The 26,732-nt window shown below is 62.9% G+C and overlaps 1 protein-coding gene across 1 annotated transcript in view; it reads right to left on the bottom strand.

Moving 5' to 3' along the window:
• Positions 1–26,732, bottom strand: part of LOC140389787 (adenylate cyclase type 10-like) — a 452,930-nt gene that overhangs the window by 391,590 nt on the left and 34,608 nt on the right. The window contains exons 5-7 of the mRNA XM_072474312.1: positions 8,839–9,044; positions 7,371–7,467; positions 7,185–7,273 (exon numbers count right to left, since the gene is read on the bottom strand). Coding sequence (XP_072330413.1) covers positions 7,185–7,273; positions 7,371–7,467; positions 8,839–9,044 — 392 coding nt within the window. The remainder of the gene's footprint in view (positions 1–7,184; positions 7,274–7,370; positions 7,468–8,838; positions 9,045–26,732) is intronic.

Below are 26,732 nucleotides of genomic sequence, written 5' to 3'. Positions count from 1 at the left end.
TTCTTGTGGATCTCTGACAGGTTCTCCCACCAAGTATGTCCTATATTCCCGGCTCCTGTTTCCTCATTATCTCAGAATTCACTCCAAAGGGGCCATCCTTTCCCTTTGAGATATTTCCTGATCTCATCTTCCCAAACGGGACACTGTCCTACTCTACTGAGCGCTGCGACCTCGAATTCCTGAGGGTTCATAAGGCGTTCCATTGCCTTCATTGCCATTTTCTCTATCTAGGTTCTCTACTGAATTTGGAATAGGGGGTAATAAAGTGGTGATGTAAACATGGGTACGGCTTACTCTAACTTCCAGCCTACAAAACTCCCGACAGTTTTACGCAACAAAATCTCCCAGGTTTACCTTATATCCCTGTTAGTACGCATGCATTAACACACTTCCGAATCTCAGAGGCTTGATCAGTACTGTTTTGACGCTTGTGGTTTTTCTGTTTCCAATTGGATTCTCCATTCAAATTTTGGGTTCTCTCGGAGTGCGAGTCGAGTCGAGTCGAGTCCCACCAGAGTTGCTAGTAAATGTTGCTCGTTTGGTTGGCTCTTAATTTGGCTCGGTTTAATCACATTTGCTCAAGAGTCGCCAGGTATCTTTCGACACCGCCACAAGGTTCAGAACCGAATACTGATCAATGACTCGATACACCAGTTAGTAAGTTCAAAAGCAATGCTCATTTATTTACAGTACGGAGTCTTACAACACCAGGTTAAAGTCCAACAGGTTTGTTTCGATGTCACTAGCTTTCGGAGCGCTGCTCCTTCCTCAGGTGAAAGAGGTATGTTCCAGAAACATATATAGACAAATTCAAAGATGCCAAACAATGCTTGGAATGCGACCATTAGCAGGTGATTAAATCTTTACAGATCCAGAGATGGGGTAACCCCAGGTTAAAGAGGTGTGAATTGTATCAAGCCAGGACAGTTGGTAGGATTTCGCAGGCCAGGTGGTAGGGGATGAATGTAATGCGACATGAATCCCAGGTCCCGGTTGAGGCCACACTCATGTGTGCGGAACTTGGCTATAAGTTTATGCTCAGCGATTCAGCGTTGTCGCGCATCCTGAAGGCCGCCTTGGAGATCGCTTACCCGGAGATCAGAGGCTGAATGCCCTTGACTGCTGAAGTGTTCCCCGACTGGAAGGGAACATTCCTGCCTGGTGACTGTTGCGCGATGTCCGTTCATTTGTTGTCGCAGCGTCTGCATGATCTCGCCAATGTCTTCGGGGCATCCTTTCCTGCAGCGTATGAGGTAGTCAACGTTGGCGAGGCGCACAAGTATGTACCGCGTACCTGGTGGGTGGTGTTCTCACGTGTAATAGTGGTATCCTATTGAGTGGTACCCACTCAAGTTGACCTACAACACAGACTACGCTGAGAGACTCTGCCGTCGCACCTCTCACACTCCTCAACCCCCTCGTCCGCCAGCTCTACAGCAGACGACGCAACCTGGAAACCAAGATAGAGGCCATATTCTCAACTTGTGCTCAGGATGCAGTAGGCCAGCTGCGGAACACCGCCAAACAGATGAGACACCAATACTATGCCACCTATATGCACACCAAGAACAGAAAGCTTGAGAAATTTGGCATCACCACCAGCAGCAACCAAGCCACCCCCGGTGCCACAGTAGAAAACAATACTGGGAAATCTATTGTCAACTTGTCAGACTACACCCTTCAACCAGACGAAATCGAAGTCCTCAGCAGAGGGCTCAATTTCTGCACCACCACCAAAATGGACCCCATCAGTCTCGCGGCAGACACGGAGGAATTCATCAGGCAAATGAGGCTCCGGGAATTCTTCCACAGACCCCAAGAGGCCAACAGCAAACCCAAGCAGACCATCAATGGACCAGAACAGCAGACCGAGAGATCTGTGGTGCGGCATCCGAAGAGGAAAGAGTCGAATTGGACCTCTCCGGAAGGCCGCTCCCTTAGACTTGACATGTATGCTCAAGCCGTCAGGAGTCACGTCAATGCCAGATTCATCAGTCGCATTCACAAGACAGCCCCGAAGGTCACCCAAGCACAAAGCAATGCCATCCGCGCTCTCAAGACCAACCACAGCATCGTCATCAAACCAGCAGACAAAGGAGGGGCCACTGTCGTACTGAACAGAACGGACTACTGCAATGAAGTATACCGACAACTGAACAACCAAGAACACTACAGACAGTTACCCGCAGATCCGACCAAGGAACACATCCGCCAACTTAACAGACTGATCAAGACCTTGGATCCAGATCTTCAGAGCACCCTACGTGCTCTCATCCCACCTACTCCCCGCATTGGAGATCTCTACTGCCTCCCGAAAATACATAAGGCCAACACACCAGGCCGCCCTATCGTTTCAGGCAATGGGACCTTGTGTGAGAACCTCTCTGGCTACATCGAGGGCATCTTGAAACCCATCGTTCAAGGTACGCCCAGCTTCTGTCGCGACACGACGGACTTCCTACAGTAACTCAGCAACCATGGACCAGTTGAACCAGGAGCATTCCTCGTCACAATGGACGTCTAGGCACTCTACACCAGCATCCCCCATGACGACGGCATTGCTGCAACAGCCTCAGTACTCAACACCGACAACTGCCAATCTCCAGACACAATTCTGCAACTCATCCGCTTCATTCTGGATCACGACGTTTTCACCTTCGACAACAAGTTCTTCATCCAGACGCACGGAACAGCCATGGGGACCAAATTCGCACCCCAATACGCCAACATCTTCATGCACAAGTTTGAACAGGACCTACTCACCGCACAGGACCTTCAACCGATGTTATACACCAGATACATCGATGACATTTTTTTCCTTTGGACCCACGGCGAAGAATCACTGAAACGACTACACGATGACATTAATAAGTTCCATCCAACCATCAGACTCACCATGGACTACTCTCCAAAATCAGTTGCATTCTTGGACACACTCGTCTCCATCAAGGACAGTCACCTCAGCACTTCGCTTTACCGCAAACCCACGGATAACCTCATGATGCTCCACTTCTCCAGCTTCCACCCTAAACACATTAAAGAAGCCATCCCCTATGGACAAGCTCTCCGTATACACAGGATCTGCTCAGACGAGGAGGAGCATAACAGACATCTACAGACGTTGAAAGATGCCCTAGTACGAACGGGATATGGCACTCGACTCATCGATCGACAGTTCCAACGCGCCACAGCGAAAAACCGCACCGACCTGCTCAGAAGACAAACATGGGACACAACCGACAGAACACCCTTCGTCGTCCAGTACTTCCCCGGAGCGGAGAAACTACGTCATCTTCTACAGCCTTCAACACGTCATTGATGACGATGAACATCTTGCCAAGGTGTTCATCCCCCACACCCCCACTACTTGCCTTCAAACAACCGCGCAACCTCAAACAAACTATTGTTTGCAGCAAACTACCCAGTCTTCAGAACAGTGACCACGACACCACACAACCCTGCCATGGTAATCTCTGCAAGACGTGCCAGATCAACAACATAGATACCACTATTACACGTGAGAACACCACCCACCAGGTATGCGGTACATACTCGTGCGACTCGGCCAACGTTGTCTACCTCATACGCTGCAGGAAAGGATGTCCCGAAGCGTGGTACATTGGCGAGACCATGCAGACGCTGCGACAACGAATGAACGGACATCGCGCAACAATCACCAGGCAGGAATGTTCCCTTCCAGTCGGGGAACACTTCAGCAGTCAAGGGTATTCAGCCTCTGATCTCCGGGTAAGCGTTCTCCAAGACGGCCTTCAGGACCCGCGACAACGCAGAATCGCCGAGCAGAAAGTTATAGCCAAGTTCCGCACACATGAGTGTGGCCTCAACCGGGACCTGGGATTCATGTCGCATTACATTCATCCCCCACCATCTGGCCTGCGAAATCCTACCAACTGTCCTGGCTTGATACAATTCACACCTCTTTAACCTGGGGTTACCCCATCTCTGGATCTGTAAAGATTTAATCACCTGCTAATGGTCGCATTCCAAGCATCCTTTGGCATCTTTGAATTTGTCTATATATGTGTTTCTGGAACAGACCTCTTCATTCGCCTGAGGAAGGAGCAGCGCTCCGAAAGCTAGTGACATCGAAACAAACCTGTTGGACTTTAACCTGGTGTTGTAAGACTTCGTACTGTGCTCACCCCAGTCCAACACCGGCATCTCCACATCATTTATTTACACACAGTCAAATCTACTCATGCATAAACTCTACAAACTAAACTACCACTATTACTAAAGCCTATACTTAGCTTCGGGTGCCCACCCAGTCAGAGGAACAATGGCCGTTGCTCGGTTCTGAGGCTGCTGGGTTGAGCTGTTTACAGGGTAGCAACTAGGAGCGTCTACCTCGTAGCATGCATTGACTTGGGACTTACTTGGTCTGGTGCAGCTGCTAGGCTGGTCTCTCTCTTCGGTGAGAGCCAAAGCCAAAGCCAAAGGTGGAAGAGTCTCCCTTGGGGAATATCTTTTATACTAAAAAGGGCTTTGCGCGCTTTTGGGCGGGCCTTGAACTTGGCCTCAACTAATTGGGTCTTTCCCAATCAGTCGTATCGATTCTCCTCCAATAGAGCGGTGGTTCCCTGATCGCTGGGTGTGTCCTGGTGCCTGTTAGTCTGCTTTGTCTTCGCCACTTCTGGCGCCGGGGAGTCTGCCTTAACATTGTGTATCTAAATGTTTCCCTTTTGTCCCCGGAGATGGCTCATTAGTATGTAGATTGTTTGGCTGTTTCTGTCCTGTCTGAGAGTTTAAGGTTCTAATCAACCGACAGAGCTTGCACCTGATTGTTTCTTAGCATTGTCCAATTTTCCCTGCATTCTTTGCAAGTGTCCATTTTGTAATCGGGACGTGGCCATCCCAGATGGCTACAGGCTTCACGTGCTTTTGGGCGGGCCTTAAACTTGGCCCCAATTAATTGGGCCGCATCTTGATCACTGGTATTGATTTTGACCAATAAAGGGGTGGGTGCCCTGATGGCTGGGCATGTCTTAGGTGGCCGTTGGCCTTGCTTTGTTTGCACTTTAGGTTTGGGGGACTGGCGCCGGCCGCAATGGCTGGAGCTGTATCGGTTGCCTGAGTGTCTTTCCTTTGTTCCCGGAGATGGGCCATCAATATGTTAATTGACCTACAGTTTCAGTCCCGTCTGGGAGCTGCCTTCCCAATATGCATACAGGCTCTGTGCCTGCTTGCTTTCCTAACATTGTCCATAGTTCCCTACATTCATTTGCGAGCATCCATTTTGTATTCTGGAAGTGGCCATCCCAAATGGCTACACCAGCCTTCTTCTGCTGCCACCATCCTCTCCACCTACACAGGCTCAGTCCGCTTCCTGTTTTGCCAGCTGGACTTCCTGCTCCTCAGACTCAGAGGTTCTTAAGGTCAGTTCAGGCTCCCGCCTGTCTTCTCTCTTTCTCTCTCTCTCCTGTGATGTCTTAGCTTCTCCTGTGCAACTAAAAGGGGCTGGTTTAGCACAGGGCTAAATCGCTGGCTTTTAAAGCAGACCAAAGCAGGCCAGCAGCATGGTTCAATTCCCGTACCAGCCTCCCCGAACAGGTGCCGGAATGTGGCGAATAGGGGCTTTTCACAGTACTTCATTTGAAGCCTACTTGTGACAATAAGCGATTTTCATTTTCATTTCATTTCAAGATGATGTTGAGAATAATTGTGTTTCATGTATCTTTCTCATGCTTCCAGTCTTACAAGTAACCCACAAGTTGTCCACAAGTGTTCTGAGTCAGCACCTCCAGAGCGATGAGTTCATGCTGAAAAAGGATAAGGCTCACAGAGGCTCATCATTCGCAGTATTTTGCTGGTACCCTTAACACCCTAGACTACTGCCACCCTCCTCCCCCCCCCCCCTCCCTAAAATCAGCATCGGAGATCTGTGTGTGACATGGTCAGGGACCCACAGCGGCCTCTCCACCTACACATTCAATGGACTTTAGTGGGGCTATGAGGCATCACCTTACCCTTTTATGCATGGGCTGCAAGGATGGTGCCCTTACCACGGGAGTCCATGTCCCCTGTACCGTTCAATGTGGTGGGTATGAGTAGTTGAAGGTTCACTTACCTTGGAGATGCGGGTGAGGTCCTCCGTCTATTTCTGGCACTGCAGGGCAGTCCTCTGGTGGACATTATGGCCACTGACAACACTGGACACTTCCTTCCATGCAGGGCTTGCTCAGCCTTCTCCTTCCATCCTTGGGATACAGGACACTCCTCCTGCCCTCTACTGCACTGAGCAGCACTTCGAGGGAAGCGTCACTGAAATTAGGGGTCAGAGCTCCCTGGGATCACCAGGCCATCTTCGCCTTCCACAGTGATTATGTGACAAAGAAACTGATGTCACAAGTGCCTTTTAAATATGGAGCCCGGATATGTCTGCGGGGCGCACATCATCAAGCCCATCCTGCCGTGCTATATGTTGGGGAACCCCAACTGCATAATTAATTGGGCCAGCAACACATGATTCAGCATGTATTCCCACCAGCCTCAGGGAACACACACAGTTTCCGCCCCTGCATGAGAGTTAGACCCGAATAGAATGTATACCATCGACTGCACCCTGGACCTTCAAGTAAGATGTTTCCTGCACCTTTTATACACTGCTGATGAGCTGAAAACAGAAAGGAAATTAATTCACTCCCTCAATTTTCACTTCACTCCAAACAATAATATCTGGCCTACAATCAGACACGATTGTTCTCTAATTTAGGAGCATTTATTTTTTTGTACTATAAAGCTCGTAAAGTAGCAGTGAAACACATATTCTAATTCCTTATGTCCTTTCAGGCTTTTAACTGTAGCAAATTTTAGTACATTATACATTAGTAGACCTGATGCTTTGCCATAAGCTGTGATATACAAAAACCTGTTTAGAACATTTGTTCAAATTGAAAAGACAGAATGGGTATTGGATTGAAAACTGTAAGTTATATAGTGCATACACCCATAAGCTGCTGAATAAACTTGATATAAAAATGAAGTAAAATCTTAGAAATTCAGCAATTGCCAAAGACCTCAAGGTGAACAAAAATTTAAGGTAACATATCTAGAACTACACGCAGAATTAAAAATATATACAATTCTTTAGGTGAGTACAAAAACTGGATTTTACAATGATTATGCGCACTAAAAATGATTCACATCATCTTAAAATTCCATACCTTCAGTAAGACTGTCTTCAGGAGATATTTACGGAGGACAGATTCAAGTTGTACATTTGGCAATAACTTTGATGTTTTTCTTATTGTCCCTGTTAATAAATTAAAAGTCAGCCTTGTGTGTGCAAATAAAAGCTCAAATACAATTATTAGTCAGTATAGAAAAGAGAGACTATGGAATGAACATACTTCTACTAACACCAACTTCTTGATACTCCAAATGTCTTCCAAAAGATTTTATATAATCATCAACTGAAAAGTGTGGGTCTCTCTTAATGTACCGCACCTGCATTATAAAGTACATTTTCAAATTAAAATATCTATTTCTTTCATAACTATTTATGACAACAAACTAACAATATCATTTTGAATTTACAGTTTTGTTACATACGATTGCTAAGCTTAACCTAGGTCCAACCAACTTCAAATGCTTCATCAATCACTTTGCTTCCATCATAAGGTCAGAAGGGGGATGGCAAGTGCCACGCTATGGCCATCTCTAACAAGAGAGAATCTAACCATCAACTCTTGACATTCAATGTCATTACCATCGCTGAATCCCCAACTATCAACATCCTGAGGATTATCATTGACCGGAAATTGAACTGGACTAGCCATATAAATAACATGGCTGCAAGAACAGGTCAGAATCCTCCAGTGAGTGATTCACCTTGTGACTTCCCAAAGCCTGTCCAGCATCTACAAGGCACAAATCAAGAGTGTGATGGAATATTCTCCACTTGCCTGGATGATGAAGCTCCAATAAAGCTCAAAACGAGTGGCACTATCCAAGACAAAGCAACCCACTTGACCCACTTCCTCCAGCACCAATGCAAATGACAGCAGTGTGTACCATTTACAAGATGCACTGAGAAACTCACCAAGGCTCCTCGTCTTCCAAACCCACAAATACTACCACCATCTGGAAGGACGAGGGCAAAAAATACATGGGGACTCTACAACCTGAAACCCGCCCCCCCACCGCCAAGCCACTCACTATCTTAACTTGAAAATATATCGCTATTCCTTCACTGTCGCTGGGTCCAAATCCTGGAATTCCCTTCCTAACCTACACCTCAGGGACTGCAGTAGTTCAGGAAGGTAGCTCACCACTATTTTCTTAAGCGCAATTAGGGATGGACAATAAATTCTTCCGAGCCAACGTCGCCCACATCCCGTAAATGAAAAAAAAACTGCAGTAAACAATGTAAGAATAATTCCAAGTTGTTTGAAAACAATTAGTTTTAAAGTAAAAACTGGTAGAGTAATTTAAATTTTTAATGTTTGAAAACTCTTGTCTCCATTTGTTCAAAATATACTTTCATAAGTAACCTTTTCCACTGTGATACAAGTCAAAATTGAGGAAAGGGGCCTTCAATTAATTCAGAAAGCAAACAGCTTAATTTCTTAACTACATTCAAAAACCTGTGTGTGGAAGTATGGAACCTCTTACCAAGTATAGCAAGAAAATAAAATCGAACGATACAAATGGATATCTGTGAAATTTAAATTTGGAAAATTTCTCAAGAATTTCAAGAATTTCTCAAGAATTTCTTTAAGAATTACAGAAGCAAATTATTAAAGGAATAGACAATGAGATTGATGGCATTATAACTCATTGCAATGATGAGCAAAGCATGAGAAATTTTTAATTTACCTTTACAGCTCTTTCATTTTCTATCTTTTCAACAACTAAATTTTCTCTGTCACAGAGCTCCCATGCATTTGGGGATAAAATAATAGTGTTGGCTGAAGCAAGTCCTTCAGCTTTCCGAACCTCATCGACTGCTCGACCAATTAATGCATAATAACGAGACTCCTCATCGCCCATAACTACTTTGGAAAGCTTCCCTGCTGAAATACCTGTAAAGAAAATGCACATTGAATGGCAAACTTCTGTTCATTACCAGTATTCAGAAACACACATGGTGAAACTTTATGCAGCAGGATTTTACAGTTCCATTGAAGTCAAAGGGATTTTGAACGGCTTGCTGCATTTTACAGCCCCGCTCCTGCCATGATGGGGTCGTAAAATTCCACCCACTAATTTAGTAACACCAGGCATGTTAATCTTTCTTGATGCTTATTAACAGCAGCACTTGCATCTCACCATGCGCAGCTCATTATAGCAACCAAAACATTCACTCAAAAATAGCTTTCACAATAGTATCTAAGATGAAGCAGAAATACAAAGGCGGATTTACACTTTGATGAGCCCACATTCACCTTTATTTCTGCACCCCCGCATGAGGTCCCACCCCATCCTACTCCACTCAAGCCTCGTCAAACAGAAAGAAAAGTAGCAAGCCAAATATGTACACAAATTGATCACTGTTTTAGCGCAAGTCTGCAACCCTGGCTAACCACCCCATCTCACACATTCTCTTCCCCAGTCCCCCACAACCTCATTCTCTCCCCCCAACCTACTCACCCCCTCACATGCTCCCCCCAACCACCCCACCCCTCACTCTCCCCCCAATCACCTCACCCCTCACAGTCTCCCCCCAACCAACTCACCCCTCACAGTCTCCCCCCAACCAACTCACCCCTCATACTCTTCCCCCCCACACGCCCCACCACTCACCCACCCCCCCCACCCCTCACCCCACTACTCCTCACCCACCCCTCACGCCCACACTCACCCAACCCCTCACACTCTCCCCCAACCACACCACCCCTCACACTCTCCCCCAACCACACCACCCCTCACACTCTCCCCCAACCGTCCTACCCCTCACACTCTCCTCCCAACCGCCCCACCCCTCACTCTCCCCCCAACCGCCCCACCCCTCACACTCCCCCCAACCGCCCCACCCCTCACACTCTCCCCCCAACCGCCCCACCCCTCACACTCTCCCCCCCAACCTCCCCACCTCTCACACTCTCCCCCCAACCGCCCCACCCCTCACACTCTCCCCCCAACCGCCCCACCCCTCACACTCTCCCCCCAACCGCCCCACCCCTCACTCTCCCCCCAACCGCCCCACCCCTCACTCTCCCCCCAACCGCGGCACCCCTCACACTCTCCCCCCAACCGCCCCACCCCTCACACTCTCCCCCCAACCGCCCCACCCCTCACTCTCCCCCCAACCGCCCCACCCCTCACACTCTCCCCCCAACCGCCCCACCCCTCACACTCTCCCCCCAACCGCCCAACCCCTCACACTCTCCCCCCAACCGCCCCACCCCTCACACTCTCCCCCCAACCGCCACACCCCTCACACTCTCCCCCCAACCGCCCCACCCCTCACACTCTCCCCCCAACCGCCCTACCCCTCGCACTCTTCCCCCCAACCGCCCCACCCCTCGCACTCTCCCCCCAACCGCCCCACCCCTCGCACTCTCCCCCCAACCGCCCCACCCCTCACTCGTCCCGCGCGCGCCCCACCCCTCACACTCTGCCCCCAACTACCCCACCCCACACACACTCCCCCCCCAACCGCCCCACCCCACACACTCTCCCCCCAACCGCCCCACCCCTCACTCGTCCCCCACCCGCCCCACCCCTCACACTCTCCCCAACCAACTCAGCCCTCACTCTCCCCCAAACCACCCCACCCCTCACACTCTCCCCCCAACTGCTCCAACCCTCTCTCCCCCCAACGACCCCACACCTCACTCTCCCCCCCACCCACCCCACCCCTCACCCACCCCTCACCTCTCACCCCCGCTACCACCCCACACCTCACCCCCCAACCCCTCACCTCCCCAACCCACCCCACACCTCACCCCCCACCAACCCACCCCTCACCCCCCACGCCCCCACCCCTCACATTCTCCCCCAACCGCCCCGCCCCTCACACGCTCCCCCAACCGTCCCGCACCTCACACTCTGGCCACAACCGTCCCACCCCTCACATTCTCCCCCCAACCGCCCCACCCCTCACACTTTCCCCCCAAACGCCCCACCCCTCACACTCTCCCCCCAATCGCCCCACCCCTCACACTGTCACACCAACCGCCCCACCCCTCACACTTCCCCCACAATCGCCCTACCCCTCACACTCCCCCCAACCGCCCCACCCCTCACACTCTCTCCCCAACCGCCCCACACCTCACACTCTCCCCCCCAACCGCCCCACCCCTCACACTCTCCCCCTAACCGCCCCACCCCTCACTCGTCCCCCACCTGCTCCACCCCTCACTCTCTCCCCAACAAACTCACCCCTCACTCTCCCCCAAACCACCCCACCCCACACTCTCCCTCAACCGCCCCACCCCTCACACTCGTCCCCCACCCGCCCCACCCTCACACTCGTCCCCCACCCGCCCCACCCTCACACTCGTCCCCCACACGCCCCACCCCTCACTCTCGTCCCCCACCCGCCCCACCACTCACTCGTCCCCCACCCGCCCCACCCCTCACACTCGTCCCCCACCCGCCCCACCCCTCACACTCGTTCCCCACCCGCCCCACCCCTCACACTCGTCCCCCACCCGCCCCACACCTCACACTCGTCCCCCACCCGCCCCACCCCTCACACTCGTCCCCCACCTGCCCCCACCCCTCACACTCGTCCCCCCAACCGCCACTCCCCTCTCACTCTCACCCCAACGCCCCTCCCATCACACTCTCCCCCCAACCGCCCCTCCCATCACACTCCCCCCAACCGCCCCACCCCTCAGTCTCACCCCAACCGCCCCATCCCTCACTCTCCGCCCCACCCCTCACTCGTGCCCCACCCCTCACACTCACCTCCCACCCGCCCCACCCCTCACACTCGTCCCCCACCCGCCCCACCCCCTCACACTCGTCCCCCACCCGCCCCACCCCTCACACTCGTCCCCCACCCGCCCCACCCCTCACATCCGTCCCCCACCCGCCTCACCCCTCAGTCGTCCCTCACACACGTCCCCCACCCCTCACACACGTCCCCCCACCCCTCACACACGTCCCCCACCCCTCACACACGTCCCCCACCCCTCACACACGTCCCCCACCCCTCACACACGTCCCCCACCCCTCACACACGTCCCCCACCCCTCACACACGTCCCCCACCCCTCACACGTCCCCCCACCCCTCACACACGTCCCCCCACCCCTCACACACGTCCCCCACCCGCCCCACCCCTCACACTCGTCCCCCACCCCCCCCACCCCCTCACACTCGTCCCCCACCCCCCCCCACCCCTCACACTCGTCCCCCACCCCCCCCCACCCCTCACACTCGTCCCCCCACCCCCCCCCACCCCTCACTCTCCCCCCAACCGCCCCCACTCCTCACACTCTCCCCCACAACCGCCCCACCCCTCACACTCTCCCCCACAACCGCCCCACCCCTCACACTCTCCCCCACAACCGCCCCACCCCTCACTCTCCCCCACAACCGCCCCACCCCTCACACTCTCCCCCCACAACCGCCCCACCCCTCACACTCTCCCCCACAACCGCCCCACCCCTCACACTCTCCCCCCAACCGCCCCACCCCTCACACTCTCTCCCCAACCGCCCCACCCCTCGCACTCTTCCCCCCAACCGCCCCACCCCTCGCACTCTCCCCCCAACCGCCCCACCCCTCGCACTCTCCCACAAACCACCCCACCCCTCACTCGTCCCGCCGCGCGCCCCACCCCTCACACTCTGCCCCCAACTACCCCACCCCACACACACTCCCCCCCCAACCGCCCCACCCCACACACTCTCCCCCCAACCGTCCCACCCCTCACTCGTCCCCCACCTGCTCCACCCCTCACACTCTCCCCAACCAACTCAGCCCTCACTCTCCCCCAAACCACCCCACCCCTCACACTCTCCCCCCCACTGCTCCAACCCTCTCTCCCCCCAACGACCCCACACCTCACTCTCCCCCCCACCCACCCCACCCCTCACCCACCCCTCACCTCTCACCCCCGCTACCACCCCACACCTCACCCCCCAACCCCTCACCTCCCCAACCCACCCCACACCAACCCACCCCTCACCCCCCACGCCCCCACCCCTCACATTCTCCCCCAACCGCCCCGCCCCTCACACGCTCCCCCAACCGTCCCGCACCTCACACTCTGGCCACAAGCGTCCCACCCCTCACATTCTCCCCCCAACCGCCCCACCCCCTCACACTTTCCCCCCAACCGCCCCACCCCTCACACTCTCCCCCCAATCGCCCCACCCCTCACACTCTCACCCCAACCGCCCCACCCCTCACACTTCCCCCACAATCGCCCTACCCCTCACACTCCCCCCAACCGCCCCACCCCTCACACTCTCTCCCCAACCGCCCCACCCCTCACACTCTCCCCCCCAACCGCCCCACCCCTCACACTCTCCCCCTAACCGCCCCACCCCTCACTCGTCCCTCACCTGCTCCACCCCTCACACTCGTCCCCCACCCGCCCCACCCCTCACACTCGTCCCCCACCCGCCCCACCCCTCACACTCGTCCCCCCCACCCGCCCCACCCCTCACACTCGTCCCCCACCCGCCCCACCCCTCACACTCGTCCCCCCACCCGCCCCACACCTCACACTCGTCCCCCACCCGCCCCACCCCTCACACTCGTCCCCCACCCGCCCCCACCCCTCACACCCGTCCCCCACCTGCCCCCACCTCTCACACTCGTACCCCCAACCGCCACTCCCCTCTCACTCTCCCCCCAACCGCCCCTCCCCTCACACTCTCCCCCCAACCGCCCCTCCCATCACACTCTCCCCCCAACCGCCCCATCCCTCACTCTCCGCCCCACCCCTCACTCGTGCCCCACCCCTCACTCATCTCCCACCCGCCCCACCCCTCACACTCGTCCCCCACCCGCCCCACCCCTCACACTCGTCCCCCACCCGCCCCACCCCTCAAACTCGTCCCCCACCCGCCCCACCCCTCACACCCGCCCCCCACCCGCCTCACCCCTCACAGTCGTCCCCCACCCGCCCCACCCCTCATACTCGTCCGCCACCCCTCACACACGTCCCCCACCCCTCACACACGTCCCCCACCCCTCACACACGTCCCCCACCCCTCACACACGTCCCCCACCCCTCACCCGTCCCCCACCCCTCACACACGTCCCCCACCCGCCCCACCCCTCACACTCGTCCCCCACCCGCCCCACCCCTCACACTCGTCCCCCACCCCCCCCACCCCTCACACTCGTCCCCCACCCCCCCCACCCCTCACACTCGTCCCCCCACCCCCCCCCACCCCCCCACCCCTCACTCTCCCCCCAACCGCCCCACCCCTCACTCTCCCCCACAACCGCCCCACCCCTCACACTCTCCCCCACAACCGCCCCACCCCTCACACTCTCCCCCCAACCGCCCCACCCCTCACACTCTCTCCCCAACCGCCCACACCTCACACTCTCCCCCCCAACCGCCCCACCCCTCACACTCTCCCCCTAACCGCCCCACCCCTCACTCGTCCCCCACCTGCTCCACCCCTCACTCTCTCCCCAACAAACTCACCCCTCACTCTCCCCCAAACCACCCCACCCCACACTCCCCCTCAACCGCCCCACCCCTCACACTCGTCCCCCACCCGCCCCACCCTCACACTCGTCCCCCACCCGCCCCACCCCTCACTCTCGTCCCCCACCCGCCCCACCCCTCATACCCGTCCCCCACCCCTCACACACGTCCCCCACCCCTCACACACGTCCCCCACCCCTCACACACGTCCCCCACCCCTCACACACGTCCCCCACCCCTCACACACGTCCCCCCACCCCTCACACACGTCCCCCACCCCTCACACACGTCCCCCACCCCTCACACACGTCCCCCACCCCTCACACACGTCCCCCACCCCTCACACACGTCCCCCACCCCTCACACACGTCCCCCACCCCTCACACACGTCCCCCACCCGCCCCACCCCTCACACTCGTCCCCCACCCGCCCCACCCCTCACACTCGTCCCCACCCCTCATACTCGTACCCCACCCGCCCCACCCCTCATACTCGTCCCCCACCCGCCCCACCCATCACACTCGTCCCCCACCCGCCTCACCACTCACACTGGTCCCCCAACCCTCACACTCGTCCCCCCACCCGCCCCACCCCTCACACTCGTGCCCCACCCCTCACACTCGTCCCCCACCCGCCCCACCCCTCACACTCGTCCCCCACCGCCCCACCCCATCCCTCACTCGTCCCCCACCCGTCCCACCTCTCACACTCGTCCCCCACCTGCCCCACCCCTCACACTCGTCCCCCACCCGCCCCACCCTCACACTCGTCCCCCACCCCTCACACTTGTCCCCCACCCGCCCCACCACTCACTCGTCCCCCACCCGCCCCACCCCTCACTCGTCCCCACCCGCCCCACGCCTCACACCCGTCCCCCACCCGCCTCACACTCGTCCCCCATCCGCCCCACCCCTCACACTCGTCCACCACCCGCCCCACCCCTCACACTCGTCCACCACCCGCCCCACCCCTCACACACGTCCCCCACCCGCCCCACCCCTCACTCATCCCCCACCCGCCCCACCCCACCCCTCACGCTCGTCCCCCACCCGCCCCAACCCTCACACTCGTCCCCCACCCGCCCCACCCCTCACATTCGTCCCCCACCCGCCCCACCCCTCACACTCGTCCCCCCCCAACCGCCCCACCCCTCACACTCGTCCCCCCCCAACCGCCCCACCCCTCACACTCGTCCCCCCCCAACCGCCCCACCCCTCACACTCGTCCCCCCCCCAACCGCCCCACCCCTCACTCGTCCCCCACCCGCCTCAACCCTCACTCGTCCCCCACCCCTCACAATCGTCCCCCACCTGCCACAACCCTCACACTCGTCCCCCACCCGCCCCACCCCTCACACCCGTCCCCCACCCGCCCCACCCCACCCCTCACTCGTCCCCCACCCGCCCCACACCTCACTCGTCCCCCACCCGCCCCACCCCTCACACTCGTCCCCCGCCCGCCCCACCCCTCACACTCGTCCCCCACCTGCCCCACCCTCACACTCGTCCCCCCACCCCTCACTCGTCCACCACCCGCCCCACCCCTCACTCGTCCCCCACCCGCCCCACCCCTGACTCGTCCCTCACCCGCCCCACCCCTCACACCCGTCCCCCACCCGCATCACACTCGTCCCCCACCCGCCCCACCCCTCACACTCGTCCCCCACCCGCCCCACCCCTCACACTCGTCCCCCACCCGCCCCACCCCTCACACTCGTCCCCCACCCGCCCCACCCCTCACACTCGTCCCCCACCCGCCCCACCCCTCATACTCGTCCCCCACCCGCCCCACCCCTCACACTCGTGCCCCACCCCTCACACTCGTCCCCCACCCGCCTCACCCCTCACACTCGTCCCCCACCCGCCTCACCCCTCACACTCGTCCCCCCACCCGCCTCACACTCGTCCCCCACCCGCCCCACCCCTCACACTCGTCCCCCACCCCTCACACTCGTCCCCCACCGGCCCACCACTCACACTCGTCCACCACCCGCCCCACCCCACCCCTCACTCGTCCCCCACCCGCCCCACCCCTCACTAGTCCCCCACCCGCCCCACCCCTCACTCGTCCCCCACCCGCCCCACGCCTCACACCCGTCCCCCACCCGCCTCACACTCGTCCCCCACCCGCCCTACCCCTCACACTCGTCCCCCAGCCGCCCCACCCCTCACACTCGTCCCCCACCCGCCCCACCCCTCACACTCGTCCCCCACCCGCCCCACCCCTCACACTCATCCCCCACCCGCCCCACCCCTCACACTCATCCCCCACCCGCCCCACCCCACCCCACCCCTCACACTCGTCCCCCACCCGCCCCAACCCTCACACTCGTCCCCCACCCGCCCCACCCCTCACATTCGTTCCCCACCCGCCCCACCCCTCACACTCGTCCCCCACCCGCGCCACCCCTCACTAGTCCCCCCCCAACCGCCCCACCCCTCACACTCATCCGCCCCACCCCTCACTCGTCCCCCACCTGCCTCACCCCTCACACTCGTCCCCCACCCCTCTCACTCGTCCCCCACCTGCCCCACCCCTCACACTCGTCCCCCACCCCTCACTCGTCCCCCACCCGCCCCACCCCACCCCTCTCTCGTCCCCCACCCGCCCCACACCTCACTCGTCCCCCACCCGCCCCACCACTCACACTGGTCCCCCACCCGCCCCACCCTCACACTCGTCCCCCACCCCTCACATTCGTCCACCACCCGCCCCACCCCTCACTCGTCCCCCACCCGCCCCACCCCTCACTCGTCCCTCACCCGCCCCACCCCTCACACCCGTCCCCCACCCGCCTCACACTCTTCCCCCACCCGACCCACCCCTCACACTCGTCCACCACCCGCCCCACCCCTCACAATCGTCCCCCACCCGCCCCACCCCTCACACTCGTCCCCCACCCGCCCCACCCCTCACTCGTCCCCGACCCGCCCCACCCCTCACACTCGTCCCCCACCCGCCCAACCCCACCCCTCACACTCGTCCCCCACCCGCCCAACCCCACCCCTCACACTCGTCCCCCACCCGCCCCACCCCTCACATTCGTCCCCCACCCGCCCCACCCCTCACATTCGTCCCCCACCCGCCCCACCCCTCACACTCGTCCCCCACCCGCCCCACCCCTCACACTCGTCCCCCACCCGCCCCACCCCTCACACTCGTCCCCCCCAACCGCCCCACCCCTCACACTCGTCCCCCCCAACCGCCCCACCCCTCGCACTCGTCCCCCAACCGCCCCACCCCTCACACTCGTCCCCCCCAACCACCTCACCCCTCGCACTCGTCCCCCCCCAACCGCCCCACCCCTCACACTCGTCCCCCCAACCGCCCCACCCCTCACACTCGTCCCGCCAACCGCCCCACACTCGCCCCCCCAACCGCCCCACCCTTCACACTTGTCCCAACCACCCCACCCCTCATTCTCCCCCCAACCGCCCCAACCCTCACACTCGTCCCCCACCCCTCACACTCGTTCCCCCACCCGCCCCACCCCTCACACTCGTCCCCCACCCGCCCCACCCCTCACACTCGTCCCCCCACCCGCCCCACACCTCACACTCGTCCCCCCAACCGCCACTCCCCTCTCACTCTCCCCCCAACCGCCCCTCCCATCACACTCTCCCCCCAACCGCCCCTCCCATCACTCTCCCCCCAACCGCCCCACCCCTCACACTTGTCCCCCCACCCGCCCCACCCCTCACAGTCTCACCCCAACCGCCCCATCCCTCTCTCCGCCCCACCCCTCACACTCGTGCCCCACCCCTCACACTCATCTCCCACCCGCCCCACCCCTCACACTCGTCCCCCACCCGCCCCACCCCTCACACTCGTCCCCCACCCGCCACACCCCTCAAACTCGTCCCCCACCCGCCCCACCCCTCACACTCGTCCCCCACCCGCCTCACCCCTCACACTCGTCCTCCACCCGTCACAGTCGTCCCCCACCCCTCACACTCGTCTCCCACCCGCCCCACCCCTCATACTCATCCCCCACCCCTCACACACGTCCACCACCCCTCTCACACGTCCACCACCCCTCACACACGTCCCCTACCCCTCACACACGTCCCCCACCCGCCCCACCCCTCACACTCGTCCCCCACCCGCCCCACCCCTCACACTCGTCCCCCACCCCTCATACTCGTACCCCACCCGCCCCACCCCTCATACTCGTCCCCCACCCGCCCCACCCCTCACACTCTTCCCCCACCCGCCCCACCCCTCACACTCGTCCACCACCCGCCCTACCCCTCACACTCGTCCCCCACCCGCCCCACCCCTCACACTCGTCCCCCACCCGCCCCACCCCTCACACTCGTCCCCCACCCGCCCCACCCCTCACACTCATCCCCCACCCGCCCCACCCCTCACACTCATCCCCCACCCGCCCCACCCCACCCCACCCCTCACACTCGTCCCCCACCCGCCCCAACCCTCACACTCGTCCCCCACCCGCCCCACCCCTCACATTCGTCCCCCACCCGCCCCACCCCTCACACTCGTCCCCCACCCGCGCCACACCTCACACTCGTCCCCTTCCAACCGCCCCACCCCTCACACTCGTCCGCCCCACCCCTCACTCGTCCCCCACCTGCCTCACCCCTCACACTCGTCCCCCACCCCTCTCACTCGTCCCCCACCTGCCCCACCCCTCACACTCGTTCCCCACCCCTCACACTCGTCCCCCACCCGCCCCACCCCTCACACTCGTCCCCCACCCGCCCCACCCCACCCCTCACTCGTCCCCCACCCGCCCCACACCTCACTCGTCCCCCACCCGCCCCACCACTCACACTGGTCCCCCACCCGCCCCACCCTCACACTCGTCCCCCACCCCTCACATTCGTCCACCACCCGCCCCACCCCTCACTCGTCCCCCACCCGCCCCACCTCTCACTCGTCCCTCACCCGCCCCACCCCTCACACCCGTCCCCCACCCGCCTCACACTCTTCCCCCACCCGACCCACCCCTCACACTCGTCCACCACCCGCCCCACCCCTCACAATCGTCCCCCACCCGCCCCACCCCTCACACTCGTCCCCCACCCGCCCCACCCCTCACTCGTCCCCGACCCGCCCCACCCCTCACACTCGTCCCCCACCCGCCCAACCCCACCCCTCACACTCGTCCCTCACCCGCCCAACCCCACCCCTCACACTCGTCCCCCACCCGACCCACCCCTCACATTCGTCCCCCACCCGCCCCACCCCTCACACTCGTCCCCCACCCGCCCCACCCCTCACACTCGTCCCCCACCCGCCCCACCCCTCACACTCGTCCCCCCCAACCGCCCCACCCCTCACACTCGTCCCCCCCAACCGCCCCACCCCTCGCACTCGTCCCCCAACCGCCCCACCCCTCACACTCGTCCCCCCCAACCACCTCACCCCTCGCACTCGTCCCCCCCAACCGCCCCACCCCTCACACTCGTCCCCCCAACCGCCCCACCCCTCACACTCGTCCCGCCAACCGCCCCACACTCGCCCCCCCCAACCGCCCCAACCCTCACACTCGTCCCCCACCCCTCACACTCGTTCCCCCACCCGCCCCACCCCTCACATTCGTCCCCCACCCGCCCCACCCCTCACACTCGTCCCCCACCCGCCCCACACCTCACACTCGTCCCCCCAACCGCCACTCCCCTCTCACTCTCCCCCCAACCGCCCCTCCCATCACACTCTCCCCCCAACCGCCCCTCCCATCACTCTCCCCCCAACCGCCCCACCCCTCACACTTGTCCCCCCACCCGCCCCACCCCTCACAGTCTCACCCCAACCGCCCCATCCCTCTCTCCGCCCCACCCCTCACACTCGTGCCCCACCCCTCACACTCATCTCCCACCCGCCCCACCCCTCACACTCGTCCCCCACCCGCCCCACCCCTCACACTCGTCCCCCACCCGCCACACCCCTCAAACTCGTCCCCCACCCGCCCCACCCCTCACACTCGTCCCCCACCCGCCTCACACTCGTCCTCCACCCGTCACAGTCGTCCCCCACCCCTCACACCCGTCTCCCACCCGCCCCACCCCTCATACTCATCCCCCACCCCTCACACACGTCCCCCACCCCTCACACACGTCCCCCACCCCTCACACACGTCCCCCACCCCTCACACACGTCCCCCACCCGCCCCACCCCTCACACTCGTCCCCCACCCGCCCCACCCCTCACACTCGTCCCCCACCCCTCATACTCGTACCCCACCCGCCCCACCCCTCATACTCGTCCCCCACCCGCCCCACCCCTCACACTCGTCCCCCACCCGCCTCACCACTCACACTGGTCCCCCAACCCTCACACTCGTCCCCCACCCGCCCCACCCCTCACACTCGTGCCCCACCCGCCCCACCCCTCACACTCGTCCCCCAGCCGCCCCACCCCTCACACTCGTCCCCCACCCGCCACACCCCTCAAACTCGTCCCCCACCCGCCCCACCCCTCACACTCGTCCCCCACCCGCCTCACCCCTCACACTCGTCCGCCACCCGTCACAGTCGTCCCCCACCCCTCACACTCGTCTCCCACCCGCCCCACCCCTCATACTCGTCCCCCACCCCTCACACACGTCCCCCACCCCTCACACACGTCCCCCACCCCTCACACACGTCCCCCACCCGCCCCACCCCTCACACTCGTCCCCCACCCGCCCCACCCCTCACACTCGTCCCCCACCCCTCATACTCGTACCCCACCCGCCCCACCCCTCATACTCGTCCCCCACCCGCCCCACCCCTCACACTCGTCCCCCACCCGCCTCACCACTCACACTGGTCCCCCAACCCTCACACTCGTCCCCCACCCGCCCCACCCCTCACACTCGTGCCCCACCCCTCACACTCATCCCCCACCCGCCCCACCCCTCACACTCGTCCCCCACCCGCCCCACCCCACCCCACACTCGTCCCCCACCCGCCCCATCCCTCACTAGTCCCCCCACCCGTCCCACCCCTCACACTCGTCCCCCACCCCTCACACTTGTCCCCCACCCGCCCCACCACTCACTCGCCCCCACCCGCCCCACCCCTCACTCGTCCCCCACCCGCCCCACGCCTCACACCCGTCCCCCACCCGCCTCACACTAGTCCCTCATCCGCCCCACCCCTCACACTCGTCCACCACCCGCCCCACCCCTCACACTCGTCCCCCACCCACCCGCCCCACCCCTCACACTCATCCCCCACCCGCTTCACCCCTCACACTCATCCCCCACCCGCCCCACCCCTCACTCATCCCCCACCTGCCCCACCCCACCCCTCACGCTCGTCCCCCACCCGCCCCAACCCTCACACTCGTCCCCCACCCGCCCCACCCCTCACATTCGTCCCCCACCCGCCCCACCCCTCACACTCGTCCCCCACCCGCCCCACCCCTCACACTCGTCCCCCACCCGCCCCACCCTCACACTCGTCCCCCACCCCTCACACTCGTCCACCACCCGCCCCACCCCTCACTCGTCCCCCACCCGCCCCACCCCTCACTCGTCCCCCACCCGCCCCACCCCTCACTCGTCCCTCACCCGCCCCACCCCTCACACCCGTCCCCCACCCGCATCACACTCGTCCCCCACCCGACCCACCCCTCACTCGTCCACAACCCGCCCCACCCCTCACACTCGCCCCCCACTCGCCCCACCCCTCACACTCGTCCCCCACCCGCCCCACCCCTCACACTCGTCCCCCACCCGCCCCACCCCTCACACTCGTCCCCCCACCCGCCCGACCCCTCATACTCGTCCCCCACCCGCCCCACCCCTCACACTCGTGCCCCACCCCTCATACTCGTCCCCCACCCGCCCCACCCCTCATCTCGTCCCCCACCCGCCCCACCCCTCACACTCGTCCCCCACCCCTCACACTCGTCCCCCACCCGCCCCACCCCTCACACTCGTCCCCCACCCCTCACACTCGTCCCCCACCCGGCCCACCCCTCACACTCGTCCCCCACCCGCCTCACCCCACCCCTCACTCGTCCCCCACCCGCCCCACCCCTCACTAGTCCCCCACCCCTCACACTCGTCCCCCACCTGCCCCACCTCTCACACTCGTCCCCCACCCCTCACACTTGTCCCCCACCCGCCCCACCACTCACTCGTCCCCCACCCGCCCCACCCCTCACACGTCCCCCACCCGCCCCACCCCTCACACGTCCCCCACCCGCCCCACGCCTCACACCCGTCCCCCACCCGCCTCACACTCGTCCCCCACCCGCCCCACCCCTCACACTCGTCCACCACCCGCCCTACCCCTCACACTCGTCCCCCACCCGCCCCACCCCTCACTAGTCCCCCACCCCTCACACTCGTCCCCACCTGCCCCACCTCTCACACTCGTCCCCCACCCCTCACACTTGTCCCCCCACCCGCCCCACCACTCACTCGTCCCCCACCCGCCCCACCCCTCACACGTCCCCCACCCGCCCCACCCCTCACACGTCCCCCACCCCGCCCCACGCCTCACACCCCGTCCCCCCACCCGCCTCACACTCGTCCCCCACCCGCCCCACCCCTCACACTCGTCCACCACCCGCCCTACCCCTCACACTCGTCCCCCACACCCGCCCCACCCCTCACACTCGTCCCCCACCCGCCCCACCCCTCACACTCGTCCCCCACCCGCCCCACCCCTCACACTCGTCCCCCACCCGCCCGACCCCTCACATTCGTCCCCAACTCCTCACACTCATCCCCCACCCGCCCCACCCCTCACACTCGTCCCCCCGAACCGCCCCACCCCTCACACTCGTCCCCCCCAACCGCCCCACCCCTCACTCGTCCCCCACCTGCCTCACCCGTCAGACTCGTCCCCCACCCCTCACACTCGTCCCCCACCTGCCCCACCCCTCACACTCGTCCCCCACCCCTCACACTCGTCCCCCCAACCGCCCCACCCCTCACTCGTCCCCCACCTGCCTCACCCGTCAGACTCGTCCCCCACCCCTCACACTTGTCCCCCACCCGCCCCACCACTCACTCGTCCCCCACCCGCCCCACCCCTCACATGTCCCCCCACACGCCCCACCCCTCACACGTCCCCCACCCGCCCCACGCCTCACACCCGTCCCCCACCCGCCTCACACTCGTCCCCCACCCGCCCCACCCCTCACACTCGTCCACCACCCGCCCTACCCCTCACACTCGTCCCCCACCCGCCCCACCCCTCACACTCGTCCCCCACCCGCCCCACCCCTCACACTCGTCCCCCACCCGCCCCACCCCTCACACTCGTCCCCCACCCGCCCGACCCCTCACATTCGTCCCCAACCCCTCACACTCATCCCCCACCCGCCCCACCCCTCACACTCGTCCCCCCGAACCGCCCCACCCCTCACACTCGTCCCCCCCAACCGCCCCACCCCTCACTCGTCCCCCACCTGCCTCACCCGTCAGACTCGTCCCCCACCCCTCACACTCGTCCCCCACCTGCCCCACCCCTCACACTCGTCCCCCACCCCTCACACTCGTCCCCCACCCGCCCCACCCCTCACACTCGTCCCCCACCGCCCCCACCCCACCCCTCACTCGTCCCCCACCCGCCCCACCACTCACACTCGTCCCCCACCCGCCCCACCCTCACACTCGGCCCCCACCCCTCACACTCGTCCCCCACCCGCCCCACCCCTAACTCGTCCCTCACCCGCCCCACCCCTCACACCCGTCCCCCACCCGCCTCACACTCGTCCCCCACCCGACCCACCCCTCACACTCGTCCACCACCCCTCACACTCGTCCCCCACCCGCCCCACCCCTCACACTCGTCCCCCACCCGCCCCACCCCTCACACTCGTCCCCCACCCGCCCCACCCCTCACACTCGTCCCCCACCCGCCCCACCCCTCACACTCGTCCCCCACCCGCCCCACCCCTCACACTCGTCCCCCACCCGCCCCACCCCTCACACTCGTCCCCCACCCGCCCCCACCCCTCACACTCGTCCCCCACCCGCCCCACCCCTCACACTCGTCCCCCACCCGCCCCACCCCTCACACTCGTCCCCCCCCACCCCCCCCGCCCCCACCCCTCACACTCGTCCCCCCACCCGCCCCACCCCTCACACTCGTCCCCCACCCGCCCCACCCCTCACACTCGTCCCCCACCCCGCCCCACCCCTCACACTCGTCCCCCACCCGCCCCACCCTCGCACTCGTCCCCCCCAACCGCCCCACCCCTCGCACTCGTCCCCCAATAGCCCCACCCCTCACACTCGCCCCCCCCCCCCAACCGCCCCACCCCTCACACTCGTCCCCCCCCAACCACCTCACCCCTCGCACTCGTCCCCCCAACCGCTCCAGCCCTCAGACTCGTCCCCCCAACCGCCCCACCCCTCACACTCGTCCCGCCAACCGCCCCACACTCGCCCCCCCAACCGCCCCACCCTTCACACTCGTCCCAACCGCCCCACCCCTCACTCTCCCCCCAACCGCCCCAACCCTCACACTCGTCCCCCACCCCTCACACTCGTTCCCCCACCCGCGCCACCCCTCACACTCGTCCCCCACCCGCCCCACCCCTCACACCCGTCCCCCCAACCGCCCCACCCCTCAGACTCGTCCCCCACACGCCCCACCCCTCACACTCGTCCCCCAAACCTCACACACATCCCCCACCCGCCCCACCCCTCACACTCGTCTCCCACCCGCCCCACCCCTCACACTCGTCTCCCACCCGCCCCACCCCTCACACTAGTCACCCACCCGCCCCACCCCTCACACTCGTCCCCCACCCGCCCCACGCCTCACACTCGTCCCCCACCCGCCCCACCCCTCACTCGTGCCCCACCCACCCACCCCACCCCTCACACTCGTCTCCCACCCGCCCCACCCCTCACACTCGTCCCCCACCCGCACCACCCTCACACCCGCCCCCCTTCCGCCCCACCCCTCACACTCGTCCCCGACCCGCCCCGCCCCTCACACTCGTCCCTCACCCGCCCCACCCCTCACACTCGTCCCCCACCCGCCCCACCCCTCACACTCGTCCCCCACCCGCCCCACCCCTCACACCCGTCCCCCACCCGCCCCACCTCTCACACTCGTCCTCCCCAACCGCCCCACCCCTCACACTCGTCCCCCCAACCGCCCCACCACTCACAATCGTCCCCCCAACCGCCCCACCCCTCACACTCATCCCCCACCCCTCACACTCGTCTCCCACCCGCCCGATCCCTCACACTCGTCCCCCCCAACCGCCCCACCCCTCACACTTGTCCCCCTCCCGCCCCACCCCTCACACTCGTCCCCCCACCCGCCCCACCCCTCACACTCGTCCCCCACCCGCCCCACCCTTCACACTCGTCCCCCCAACCGCCCCACCCCTCACACTCGTCCAACCAACCGCCCCACCCCTCACACTCGTCCCCCACCCCTCACACTCATCCCCCACCTCTCACACTCGTCCCCTACCCGCCCCTCCCCTCACACTCTCCCCCCAACCGCCCCACCCCTCACACTTGTCCCCCACCCGCCCCACCCCTCACACTGATCTCCCACCCCTCACACACGTCCCCCACCCACCCCACCCCTCACACTCGTCTCCCACCCGCCCCACCCCTCACACTCGTCCCCCACCCGCCCCACCCCTCACACTCGTCCCCTACCCGCCCCACGCCTCACACTCGTCCCCCACCCAACCACCCCACCCCTCACACTCGTCCCCCACCCAACCAACCCACCCCTCACACTCGTCCCCCACCCACCAACCCCACCCCTCACACTCGTCCCCCACCCGTCCCACCCCTCACACGCGTCCCCCATCCGCGCCACCCCTCACACTCGTTCCCCTCCCGCCCCACCCCTCACACTCTTCCCCCATCCGCCCCACCCCTCACACTCGTCCCCCACCCCTCACACCCGTCCCCCACCCGCCCCACCCCTCACACTCGTCCCCCACCCGCCCCACCCCTCACACTCGTCCCCCACCCGCCCCACCCGTCACCCACCCCTCACTCGTACTCCCCAACCGCCCCACCACTCACACTCGACCCCACAACCGCCCCACCCCTCAGAATCTTCCCCCCAACCGCCCCACCCCTCACACTCGTCCCCCAAACCGCCCCACCCCTCACTCTCCCCCAACCGCCCCACCCCACACACTTGTCCCCCACCCCTCACACTTGTCCCCCACCCGCCCCACCCCTCACACTCGTCCCC

This window comes from Scyliorhinus torazame, chromosome 2 (genome assembly GCF_047496885.1).
Source record: "Scyliorhinus torazame isolate Kashiwa2021f chromosome 2, sScyTor2.1, whole genome shotgun sequence".
NCBI classification, from domain to species: domain Eukaryota; kingdom Metazoa; phylum Chordata; class Chondrichthyes; order Carcharhiniformes; family Scyliorhinidae; genus Scyliorhinus; species Scyliorhinus torazame.
This window is presented reverse-complemented; position numbering and strand designations above follow the sequence as displayed.